Source organism: Falco cherrug, chromosome 4 (genome assembly GCF_023634085.1).
Source record: "Falco cherrug isolate bFalChe1 chromosome 4, bFalChe1.pri, whole genome shotgun sequence".
In the NCBI taxonomy this organism is placed as follows: Eukaryota; Metazoa; Chordata; class Aves; order Falconiformes; family Falconidae; genus Falco; species Falco cherrug.
The window spans coordinates 45389973-45403268 of NC_073700.1; the positions used below are offsets into that span (position 1 = coordinate 45389973).

General features: G+C 42.0%; 1 protein-coding gene across 7 annotated transcripts in view; it reads left to right on the top strand.

The window, feature by feature from the left end:
• LOC102047202 (ceramide synthase 4-like) overlaps positions 1-13296 on the top strand; it is a 48280-nt gene that overhangs the window by 10651 nt on the left and 24333 nt on the right. For 5 of the 7 annotated variants that reach the window (XM_027812741.2, XM_027812743.2, XM_027812744.2 and 2 more), the window contains 2 exons: positions 574-628; positions 13111-13284. In XM_027812741.2, coding sequence (XP_027668542.1) covers positions 609-628; positions 13111-13284 — 194 coding nt within the window. In that variant the 5' untranslated portion in view covers positions 574-608. Of the gene's footprint in view, positions 1-571; positions 629-5816; positions 5940-13110; positions 13285-13296 lie in introns of those variants that run through there. The other 2 variants (XM_055710222.1, XM_027812746.2) reach the window with 2 other exon arrangements.

A 13296-nucleotide genomic window follows, 5' to 3' on the forward strand; every position in this document is an offset into this window, starting at 1 on the left:
ATGGTAAATGAGTGTTTAGTCAGTACAGCTGCAGCTGGTAAGGCTGTAGCTATCTAGGGATATTTCTGAGCTTTGCCTTGTTTTCTTCCAAGGTATTTATAACCATGGGACTAATCTTTCTGGAGAGAACTGTACACAGAACTAGTATAAAAGAGTCTGGTTTGTCACTGCTGCTTGCAGCAGATCAATGATCTAATGCCTGTTCTGTAGCAGCTGGGTTGCCATGTATCTGGGTTATGATGGTTTGTCAAGACTTTGGAAGCAGTTGTTTTAAAACAAAAGAACTCTCAGGGAATCTTCGTGTCTTAATTCATAGCCAGTTTTTTCTCTGCAAGAGAGTAAAACGCAGCTAGAATGCTATTGTACACCACTTCTTCAGGTCTAAGATGAGTAGGGAAAAGTTTTGTATCCTTGCTACTCACCCTTAAGAGAAATACGGGAGAAACAAACAATGTTTTAAGTGATAAAGGGTTAGTTGCATATATACACTCAGAAATTGTTTGGGGTGCATATATAATCTATTTAGGCTTAATTTTGAGTTCTGTTTGTTTGTTTGTTTGTTTGTTTTTTCAGGTTCCTTTTGCAGAGACCAGTAAAGACTTGATGCCATGAATCCAGATATTTCCAGGTATGGTATAGCCGTTGGACATTGGGAGCTCAATGCAGGCATTTTCTGCAACAGTACAGTTTGGTCAGCTTGAGCTGCGTTTCTGAAGTAACACCTTTGCCTTCCCAAGCCACCTGTGCTTTTCTCTCCTACCTTGCTCTGAGCTTGCACAAATGATTTTGAAACCAGGTGGTGAGTTGCACTGAGGAACCAGTGTGGGGTGAAATCAACCCTGAGTCAAAATAAAGAAAGTTTAGGTTTTAACTCAAATCTCTTTTTTTCAGCCTGGTTCTCTGTGAAGCCTTGTAGTGGCAGTGAATTGGGAGTGCTGGTCAGGAACGGGTGGAGGCCAGGGTCTGGTCTTTGATGGCAGTGTTGGTTTACACTGGCTCTAAGTTATAAGGAACCTGGCTCAGCAGGGGTATCTTTTCATGCTGGAAAGAGCAGCAGTTTCATTTTAAGAATTGTAGTAGATCTCTCCACCCATTGATACAATCTTAAAGCAAACACGTCTGTGTTTTCCCTTGCCGTGGTTGCCTGTGCTCCAGTCTTTGGCTTTGTTCAGGTGAAAGCAAACTTACAAGACATGAGGTTGTAGAATCTCAAAGGACTAACATCCACAAGTCAAAACAAATAGTCCATCTTGATTTTCTGTACCATGGGCTGTAACTGCATGTACTCGTTCTCTGAAATGCTGAAAATTGAGTCTGTATCTCATAGGACTCTGGAAAAATCACATTTTTATAAAATTTTGAGTCTTTGGCTCTCTCCAGACGTTGCTATGACATAACAAGTACACACTAAAAGCCAATTTAGAGAAGGGAGTGCAGTTTTGAACTGACTCTAATTTAGCTGTGCATTTAGAGCCTGTTGATAAGAACAAAAATGTAATAAGATTTCCAGGGTCAGGATTGCTTATTGTGCTCTGCGTTTTATCTCCTGCTTGTATTTCTAATGTCTGTTCCAGGTTTCTTCCCTGTAGGAGAAACCCCATGCTTTCACCTAAGGGGAAAGGGGAAGCCAAGAGTCTATCTGGTAGAAGAACTTACTTTAAAATAGATTGGTCTATTTTAGATCATGTAATTACTTCCTACTAGTAAAGTGAGTTATCCTCTTTCTAGTTAATATTATTAGCGTGCTCGAACACTTCAATGGAATGTGTCACAGGTTTAGAATTTATACCACTGTTTTCCTTGCAGTGCAACATGCTGCAGGCTGTGTTGTAAAAGCTCCAGCTAACAGCCTCTAGATCTGGAGTCTATCTGATAAAGAGGTGTACAGCAAACTCTGCCAGGAGCTGGGGCGCTGCATCCTTGCCCAGCAGGGTATAAAGCCCCCGCATGCACAATGCAGGTTCTTGTTCCAGCGTGTTGGGGAGCTCAGTTCCAGGAGCCATGACCTGGCCCAGAGTGGTCTGGTGCAAAGCTGCCATAAAGGGCTACAGTGTGCAAAGCCTTGCTCTGCACCAGTTGCATCCTTGCCATCAAAGGAGTAAGGTCCTGCTATGTACTCACGGTGTGCCTCAGTGGTGGTCCTGGTCTCGCACGCTGACCTGGCTGTGGGCTGTTTTCTGCAGATTGCTGAACTATGTTGAAAGCCCTGGTTCCATCTCCGTGACTGCCCTCCTCTTTCAAATAAAGGCTTCCATTTTATTGGGAGTCTCTATTGTATGCGTGTATTAACACGCATAGTATTTATAGTATGGTATATATCTGCATTGAAGTTTTAATATTTAATTCCACTGGCATTCCATGACAGATTGTTCTTAAGTAAAAAGAAATGAAATGCCATCATTCTCTCAGTTTTGAAAAACCACAGAAGGCTGTTTGTTCTGTTGGGGGTAATTCTTGTGGTGTATTCATGTTTACTGAGGAGTACCCCTTAGCATGTTTGTCCATAATTACACAGCAATGTGGAGAATCCAGTGCATATTTTCCACTCCTTTGTCCAATATGCTTTAGTTTTAATTAATTCAAGAGTAGCTTTCATTTGTAAAAATAGGAAATATGCTCAGAGAACCAACTGCAGTAATTCCATTAACTTCAAGATTGATTCAGCTTTTCCTCAAATTGGTTTTGAGAACAACTAGTTTCTGTTTTAAAACTGATTTCCAAAAATCAAGAAATTCTTCAAACATTTTGCTTTGTGGGGTTGTTGCATGGATGGCCACAGAGATGGGTATGGCATACACCTTCCAACCCAACAAATGCCAAGGCTTTGAATCAAAATAGGTAAGACAAAACCTCCCCCCCCCCCCCCCCCAAAAAAAAAAAAAAAGAAATCTTGAAAGAAGTAAACTACAGGCTCTGTTCAGGTTATTTTTTTTTGTAATAAGCGGTGGGTTTTTTTACTCCGGGGATACTACCAGAGCTTTTTGGGCAGCTACTTCTTTATTTTTCATTTGTCTTTCTTTGTACATATATGAAGTATAGCCTCCTTCTGGAGGATTTGAAAGATGTTGTCTCAGAGTTTGTGTTTAATGTTTTCAAAGAAAAGATCAGAGGAATTTTTCTGTTTACAGATGATTCTGAAGTAAAAGCATGAAGGCAGAATTCCCAAAATAATAATTTCTATGTGATTTTTCCAGTGAAGTGATTTGTGGTGAATTGGAACAAGGAGAAAGTGACCCTTAGTATCTGTATTTTAAAAATAAACCCTGAGCTCAGCCAGCGTGAATCAGGGCTGTGCTGCAAAAGCCAGAGGTGCTGGCTTGGTGCAGGGGGATCCAAGTAAGTGGCTGTGGCTGTCACTCTGGGCTGTGCTCAGGGCTGGTGTGGGCATGATTGTCTCAGCTGAGGCAGGGCAGAACGACTGGCTGCAGTGAAGAGAAATTAATGTGGGTATTGTAGAGAGACTGGCCCAGTGTGGAATAAATACGGTGCTTATTTGTCACGATCCCCTCACACCTGCAGTAATGCAGGGACTCCTTGTTAGCAGAGCAGGAGGCAGAATCTGCAGCTTAAAGAGCAACTGTGTTAGTAAGAAGACTGAGACGACTGCCTAGGCTAAGCAACCTGAAATAAACGCTCTGTCTGCGTTCGGCAGACATGAAAATGGTCCCGTTGTACATCAGATTCAGAAACCCTCCCATAACACCAAAACTGCTGGATAAATAGCACAGTGTGGCTGCAGCCTTCAAGATAATGACAAATAATACACTGTCCCATAACGAGTTGTGCACAGTTGTAGTAAGTAGGTTCTCTTCAGGTTAGACACTACTCCAGCAAAGAACAGAGGACAGTCAGTGCCTGTTGAAAGAACCTGAGTTTTACATTCTGCTTTGTAAGCTATCCATATTCCAGGGCTTTTAAGTTATCTGTGCTAATCAGGAAGAATTCGTATGAAATTTGTTTTTAAATAACCATCATCATATGATAGATTGCATTACTCATGAAGCAGTAATGATTGTGAAACGCAAGTCGCAAGTCTTTTAATCTTGGAGAAAGGGAAATCTTTCTATCTGTTGCTGTTTCTTTCTCAATGTTTTTAATGTATTTTGCTTTTGTGGTAATGTTGGGAATGTAGATGTTATTCTCAGATAAGGTTTTAAGTTTTGTGTTTTGAAATGAAAAATAATGAAAACAGGTACTAGTTTTAGGGGTATAAGAGTGTTGTTTTAAAAAATCTTAATTTTAGACTAATTAGATTTCTTCTTTTTTTTTCTCTAAGCTTTGGAACAGCCTGGGGAGTTTATGGGAACAAATACCTGGGAAACTGATGGAACGGTTGATACTGAGATTCAAAGCCAGCACATACAAAGTAATTAAAGCCCATGCGTTCCCTGCATGAGGGAGGAGAACAAGGACTGTGTGAAAAGTCATGCTCTGCCTCTTGTAGGTGTAATAGGCTGTGGTACAGGATGCCTCCCTCAACTTCATGCAAACAAATTCATCCCGACTGACAGATAATCTGTGTTGGCATTCACGATGATCCAATTCCACTTTGATGTTTTATCTTTGCTAGATCTGTGGCAGAGGAGTAACACACATCTGTTTCTTTGTCTTCCTTATTTATCACAAGTGATTCTCTCGTTTTGACCTAAGATTAGCAGTTCAGGAGTTCAGTGCTTCACTTAGCTGAATGCTCTGAGCTGCTGGTGTGATGAGTTACAAAACGTGTCTTTGGGGGAAACGGTCCATTTTGGGGAGGCAGAAGCATAACCGAGTACTTGCAGGGGTTGACTGTACAAATAAGGAGCAATGATGAAGCTTTGCATTGCAGGGAAGTAGAAACTTTAGATGAAACTAAGGATGAATAGCTTCTGATGGCTGCTACAAACTGCAGAATTAAGCATGTGGCCAGAGGTGGCAGGGCTTAGAAGGGGGAGAGGTTTCCTGGAAGGGAACAGAAAGGCTTGCCAAGGTTGATTCTTAGAGGACAGACTAGGAGAGGGCCATCAGACCAGAACTGTACAACTATTTAGAAATATTTATGCTTTGAAAGGGCTGAGGAATCAGGTAATGTATTAGACAAGCATTGCACTGTCCCAGGAGCTGAAAGAGGCTTTATTGAGAGCTGTGTGGTATTTTGATTTGACTTGGGTATGGCTTGGAAACTTGAACCTACTATCTACTTACTGTTTTTCCCAGTTCTTAAGTTAGAATTAAACTTTTCGAGGCCTGATAATGTGATTGTTGAGTAACAGGGGTAGTGATAATTAGTTGAAAAAATTCAGTTGGCACTAGAAAAGATGTCTGGGGTATGTATTATATCAAAAGGTCTGGGCAAATATTTTCTGTTTCTCCAGCATCTGAACCTCTATGCACAGGACCTGGGTTATAAGGCCAAAACTTGCCTCTGGAAGAGTGCTGAGGATCTCACGAAAAAGAAAGAGATTTAAGCTGCTTGTGCTTAAAAGTTTTGATACTTATTCAGTGTGTATTCTCACAGTGTGATTCCTTCTTGTCCCATTCTCCTTCCAGAATCTGTGAAAATGCTTTTATTAGTGTACAAACTGCTTGTTAGAACAGTCTTCAGACATAAACAGCATTCCTGCTTGGAGGGCTTTTTGGCAGTTCTTACTGGCTGTGAGGAAGGCCTTGCTAAGACTGCCTGACTCGTTTTGTTTGGTGCTGATTAATTCAGAGAAAGGAGACATGAGCAATTCAGGTGGAAGTAAGCTCCCTCTTGAATTCTCTCTGTGATCTTCTGACCTGAATTCTTAGCTTACTGTGGCCTGAAGCCAGTAACTTGATTTTCTTCCTCAGTTTTATCAAGTGATATCGGTCAGTGCCTGCTATATCTACGGCGGGACTGGAGGAAATAGCAGGCAATAGAATAAAGAATGAAAGAAAAAATCCGAAGAAATTGCTGGGTGGCTCGTTTGAATTTTGTAAGTGCCTCCTTGCATTTTGCATTTGTACTCTCTCAAGAAACACATGTAGATCTGGGTATAGGTGTGTTTATGTATTTTGTGGAGATATTCTAGCTGATGCTTTGAATGCCTCAGTTGCCTTACTTGGGCACTAGTTGTGTCTGATGTTCTTACTAAGATGTATGGTCTGTAGTTTTTTACACAGTGGTGGTAGAACATGGTGTTCTTGTGCCTTATCAAAACAATCAGCATGCAGTCTCCTGTGGTTTCTTGTTGAAAATTTTTTGTTTGTGGAGTTGGTGTTCGGTGGCAGAATACTGATTGTTCCCAAGTGTCAGGACAGCGAGGTTTGTGTTACCTCACCCTGCCCTGGAAGTAATAAAGGAATGTTACTTCATTTAATAATACAGCCATGGGGTAAGCACTAGACCGAGCCTGCAAGGGTCTTCAGCTTTTGTCTCTGCTGCTTTTTACACTGGTAACTCACAGCACTTTATTTTGGAGACTGTTTTGACAGTGGGTGCTGCACTTCAACCCAGGTTTCTTCAGCCTTAGTAGGGAAGCATCTCCAGTTTTCTGGAGGAGGACTATGTATGGCAGAAGCAGCTGTGGTGTTTCAAAATATGCGTGTAAGTTCTTGGGGTTTTCTGAAATTTCAAGAGGGTAGGTTTTGGCTTGTTCAGGGATCTGCTTGGCAGGATCTCACGGGAGACTGTCCTGGCAGGCAAAGGTGCTGACATCTGATCAATCTTCTAGGAAAGCCTTCTCCAAGCAGAAGTGTAGTCCATCCCAACGTGCAGGAAGGCAAACAGAAATGGTGGGAGGCCTGCAGGGATGAACATAGAACTGTTGATGGAGCTCAAACACAGAATGGAAGTATCAGGAAGGTGGAAGTGGGGCTGGATAGCCAGGAGGAATCCAGATGTGTTGCCTGAGCATACAAGAATGGAGGTAGGAAAGCAGTTTCTCTCCCCAAAACTCAGCAGGAGCGAGGGGTGTGAAGGGCAACCAGAAGAGCATCTGTTGTAAGTACACTGGCAGCAAGAGAAAGGCTAAGAAAAAATCAGGCCCACTGCTCCAAGTACCTTCTGACCAAAGAGATAGTGAATGGAGGTATTCACTGCCTTTTCTGGTGGTGGTTTTAGCTGGCTGAACCAGTACTTGTTCTTTTTACTGAGCAAAACAAAGGTGGTGTACTCATCCCCCTCAGTGAGGGATGATGGAGTGAGAAGAGCTGTCTGATTTGCATTCTGACGTGGATGAGTGACATCAGCTTGAAAGCTGTGCTGTTGGTCATACCTGGCAGGCTGCTTCGGAGCCAAGCACTCACAGTCAGAGCAGCCTAGCAACAAAGACGGCAGCAAACAGAGCACAAGGTATGGAATTTAGTATGTAATTTATGCTGGGTAAGGAAGACGTGCACTGGGGATCTAGGTAAGCAAGTCTGTCTACTTGCTGGACTTCTATTTGCAGCTTTTAATGTTTGTTTGGGCATTTTGTGCTTTTCCTGGGACAGAGATCTCCCAAAAGACGGTTTATATGAAAATTGTTGCCTTTGAACTGAGCAGCACATGATCACCCTGCACCAAGGTATGAGACAGGGTTAATTTTGGTGAAAAGCTGGAAAGCCTAGGAACAAGGGCAGAGCAGCCCAGCTCTCTCAGTGGGCTGAAAATGGATGCTGTCTTAGGGGGTTGTGGAGGCAAATTTTGCGTTTCTGCTTTTAAAGTTAGGAGTGGAGAGTCAAGTTGTTGTTGGACTCGTACTGGAAGTAAACAAATAGTGAAAAGTTCCTTGAAGAAGCTGAAGAATTGCAAAATGGATTTATTCTTGAGAGGGGAGAAGATGTGAAATAATTTCATAGGAAATGTCAGCTGGTAGGTATGTGAGAACATCTGAAAGCCAGGAAGTTGAGGGTAGCTGGTCATTGGTGAAGAAAAAAGCTGTGCACATAATTTCAAATTTTCAGCCAGCTTCCAAAGAAGAGGATATGCAGAACAAGGTCTGGTTGAGGAGAGTGAGCCTGGAGAATATACTGTTGATGATTACGAAGGGAAGGGGGTTGTCGTTTTGTTTCTTTCACTACTAGTCAGAGTTGAAAAACAGTGTTATTTAATGTAAAAACAAAGGGGAGATTGTGCCGGAAGTTATGTTTTTAGGGAAAAGATAAGGACTTCCAGAACCAGAAGGAGATGACAAAGCTGGGGAATGGAGGAGAAATAAAGCTGCAGGTAAAGAGAGATTTGTACCCAAGATTCATACCAGAATCTGTCCATGCGATTGGAGATTCTGCATCAGTTATGGCCAGAGTAAGCAGGCTTGTAATAATCTCTAAAAGAAGTTTGGAGAAATGGAGGTGTAAAGGGTGGTGGATTTTGTAGGAAAGTTACTTTGACAAAGAGAGTAAAGAGAAGGCATGCCAGGGGAGTGAAGGTCAACAGGTGGTTCATGGACTGAAACCGTTAGGAAATATTTTAAATTTTTATTGCCATAGGAGGACATTCTTAGAAGGATGTTTTTCTTAACTGATAAATTTCAGCTCTGTCCCTTGGACACTGTCTGTCCGTGGCTAAATTCACTTGCTAAGAAAAGCCTTAAAATGGTGAAGAACCAAGAGAGGGATAGGGAAAGAGAGGGATCTCAGGCAAAAGAAATGTTGTTATGGATAAGGCAATATCAAAAAACAGGTATGACACCAGGATGGCTAACAGGGATGGGGAAATGGAAATGAACGTATCAAAGCTGGAGTGAAATTTGAAAAGGTTACTGTATTCCCTTCAGGCGGGAGGCTGGAACTAGCTAATCTTGGTCTCAGCATGCTGAAAATAATGGTACATGTAGTGAATTTTGGAGCAAAGATTTTTTTTATCTATAAATTTCAGTAGATCTTTAGTGACAATACTTGATACATGTTAGAAAAAATGTGTGAAAAACATTGGGAAAAATACATGAAGAAAAAATTATCCCAGCAACCCTAACCCCAGTATTGTGATCTTTAGTGTGAAGTTTTTACCGGAATTTCTGCATGAGAGGTGCAGTAAACTTCATGTCTGAACTTGTAACTTCTGTTGAATTCTTGAATAATTGATTTCTTAGCAAAATTAGTTAAAGGTTCAAGTGCATAATATGCAGTGGTAACCCAAAGGCAGAAAGTATGGACCCCAGAGTAGGACTAGAATACAGTGGCCCTTCCAATCTGAAATAACAGGGAACCTTCATAAATATGCAGAGGACTTTTTGTGATCCCAGCTGCTTCTCAGAAAGATAGGACAAGTCTCTGCATTTTGGTTTCCAGCATGTCAGTGTTTAAGAGGCTTTTGTTTTTAATGATTTTAGCCATAGTCCCATGGAAAAAACAAATGGACAAGCAATGTAAACGCATCCTTACGGTGGTGTGCTTCCACATTAACTAGTAATTTCCCCTGTGGCACTACTGTGCTGATGGTGGTTAATTTAAGTCATGGGAAAACTGGCTGTACCAGGAAGACTTCTGCAGGAATACCGGTGCTGGTTCTGGCAGCAATGTCCTTAGCATGATGCTGCACTTAAGCTAATAAAGCTTCGGCAGACCGAAACAGCTTGGCCCAGAGCCACTCCAGGGGTGTTTGTACCACCCAACTCTGTGGCATTGTCCACCTGCAAACCTATATTAATCCACCTGCAGACAGTGGACCATCTCTGGTATAATCGGGAATGGAAGGCCTTCATAGCCAGATGAAGAGGAATGAGGTGACCTTGAATACCACAGTGTGCAGACTTGTGTATTTGGGGACTAACAGCAGAAATTTGTCTTAAAAAATGCAAGTGTAAATGCCATACAACTCCTCTCAGAAATCCTGTTCAGAAACAAAACCAGGAGTGTGCAAAGAAAGGGTTTCTGTTCCTCTGCTCTAGCTAGTTGTATTAGCTGTGTACAACAGAGAGAAGATTAGAAACAGTGGACTTGTTTAACCTAGACAGCGAACTATGAGAGAAAAGTATTCTATAAACAGTAAGAACAACTTGTTTCTGGTGAAACTCAGTGTTAATGTAAAAACAAATGGCATTAAAATTCTTTATAGTGGTTATTTGGTACCAACCAGATGGTTTAGGAATAGCTTTCTAGTATGAGCAGTTGATGCAAAGGCATTGATTCACCCCTAATATAGCTTGGTACCCTTATGAAGGGATGATTGTTGCCTGTCATAACAAAAAGCTGACAGTGGCCCAGTGAAGTCTTGTCTCTTCTGAAAATTAACAGCCTCCTGAGGTAGAAAGGAGGAGGAAACAACTTAGCGAGTTGTATGGTGGAATGTGGAAAGAAGTTGGAAGTTCAGTGCTATTGGGTTCAGAATCCCTAAGCTAAGACCAAAACGACTGTCGCATCGGTGTTACCAGTATCTGCTGCACTGTTAAGGCAGAAGGAGGAGAGCTGGGGGAAGGAGGAATATTGGTTAGTGAAAAAGCAAATTAAGAACTCAACTGTAAGATTTAAAAAAAACCAAATGGATCTTTTTCTTGTTTTAAAAGCAACTTGAAAACTCCAATGTAATCTTTTATTATGGATCTTTATATTATCTGAACAGTATAATCAGTGAACAGTGGCAAATCTAATAATGTCTAGCACAACGCTGTAGCTGTAAACTGCAGGGCAGATACCGCACCTAGTCTTCTTCAGAGAGAATTACCCAGTTCTTTACAAAGACTCGTAAGTGTTTTCTCTCTCTGCTTCCCTTCCACCCTTATCGCTTATATTCACATATGTAAATTTACATGAGTATTCATGTGCCTGTATATTAATGTTTAGCTTGGGAATAGGTTCTGTAAGTGAAGCAGCAGAATAACTCTTCGAAGATGTAAGCCACAGTTGGGTTTCTGGGTAAACCTGCTTAGCCATTTTACCTGTGAGACAAGGAGACACCCTCCTAGCTAGATGCCATGCTGCTGCTTAAAAAGTTCTGCTTTGGAAGTGAAACAGTGTAGAAGTACGTCCCTAAGGAGTTTTAGTAGTGTTCCGGATCTGTGGTGCAGGGTTCAGGGAGCCCTGCGGTGCTGCTCTGCTGCAGCATGCAGATACTGCAGGTGCGTTCTTGCTGGCCAGCCCAGAGTTCCTTGGGGCAGCTCAGTGCAGCCTGACAGCAGACTTTTGTAATAAGGATTCAGATTAAGGAAAAAAAAAAAATAGGGAAAGGCAAGATTTAACAAAGTAAATACAGTGGACAGGGCTGCAGGGCTGCACCAAGTCCAGTCACTTCAAGAACTTCTAGCTGTGTCAGCTTACAGGAGCTTCGTTGGGTTATATATTGAGTGCCTGATCTTGTCCCACTATAGGCTGGGTAAGTGCTGAAGCCTTGTCCTCCCTGTCGCCATGGCATATCTGTGGTACTTCTCTATTCTTGATTTCATCCTTGCATGTATATTCTATGACAAACTTAATGCTGTTCTTCCAGCATTCACTGTTTTGCTCACAGTGAGATCCTAAGGCTGATGTGTTCAGTGTAAGTATTCTTGCAGTATTGTTTTTTTCCTTTGTTCTTGCTGAACTCTTCTTTGTGCCTCTCTATTACACTGTCCTCAGGGCTGGAGGGCTTCATCCTGTATATAATTACAAAGCTACAACTAATAGCACGCGGTGCTCTGTGAGGCATAAAGAACTTGTGAGAAAGAAATGGGCCCGCTTACGCTTTTCTGAGGGCATTTTAGACACACCATTGTCTTCAGCTTTCCAGCTGCCTCCACTTGGGAGCTTGGCCGGTGTAAATTGCAGAAGATAAATATGTTGCTATGTACTGTACCCTCTTGTATAGTTTTGTGATGTGAAAAGATAGCTGCAGAGATAAAGAAGTCTCTTCAGGTGATTCTCAGGTGATCCTGACTATATATAGTTCGTACATGAGAGTAGATTAGATAATGGCAGTTTACTTCCGTAGCAGTTTGATTCGAAGAAGATTGGAACCAAATTGGCAAACTTACTTTATATACTCCCCACAGAGAGCCTTCGGCAGAGTTCAGCTGCTGTCCTCAACCAAGTATGTGCTGCATCTTTTTGTGCTGCTGCCAGATATATAGAGTTCTAGAGGGAGAATGCTTTGTTGTGTAATTGCAAAGAATTAAAAGACATCTTCAAAATCAAACGTGTGATTCATTTTCGATCTGTTAGGCAGTTTTCCTTGCAGAAAATGGGCTGGGGTTTGGGCCTCTGCTGGCTGAGACGCTTTGTGATAGTTGGGTCAGACACTTAAATTATATGCTTTTCTCCTTGGTTTTGTAAGGTGGCATTTCCTGTGTGCTGTTGGGGTGATCCCAGTGGGCATCTCATTCCAACGCTTCCCCCCTCCTTATTCTGTGCCTGCACTGAGCCTGGTTGATTTCTGTTCAGAGCTTGTGTTTGGGGTATTTGTTGTGACCAACTAGGATGAGCAGCCTGTACTGGAGGGCAGCACAGCTCATTTGTGTATGAGGTAGAATTACCTACCGACAGTATTTTCATGTTAAATGCATTGTTACAACCATTTCACTGTCTCTTATGCTGCTAAATTCTCTGATCATGTATCTAAACCCCACCGTCAAGCATGGTCTTTAAAATGATATTAAGAATCCAGCTTACCACTTAGCACAAAAATTCTTACCTGGAAGTACTTCCCTTAATTATTTAAAGCAGAAGATAGACTGAATTTTTTTGTTTATTTAAAAAGGTGAGGTCTCAGAATAATATTAATTATAATGCATACATATGCACACAGTGGAATTACAGTATGTAAATAGAAGCAAATAAATACAAAAGATCAAAGACTGATTATGTACATATAAAAAGACAGCTGGAAGCCAGCCCTGGAGCAGGCTTGCTGCATCCTGGTGACACCAAGCTGTCAGTCCTGTAGAAAGGAGCCTATGAACCTGAGAAGCTGCAATAGTAAATGTAAAACTTTCTGATACACCTTGCTGAGAATGACACTAATGTTCCACGTATCTCTATTTTAGCTCTTTCTTGGTTCTGTGCCAGGAGTCAGCAGTCACCAAGCACCCGATAAAAATTTGTGAGCAAGTTATCAGTTCGTTGGGCACTGATGCATTCCACACCTCTTCTGCTTTCACAGCCAGATGCAACCTCAGCAAGGGCGTCATCCTTCATCTGCTTCACTGGCTTGTGCTGACAGGTTTGCTGTGTGTGAGGCTGTCCTCAGTTTATTCTGATCTCTCTCCCTTCCAGGATGGCACGCTCTCTGTATGAGTGGCTGTGGCAGCACGAGTTCTGGCTGCCCCCAGGAATCACCTGGCAGGACATGCAAGAGTCTGAAGATGTTCATTACCCTCAGCCTCGTGATCTCCTGATCAGTATCCCTTTTGCTTTAATCTTGGTTGTCATTCGATGTGCCTTTGAAAGGTAAGTTATTTA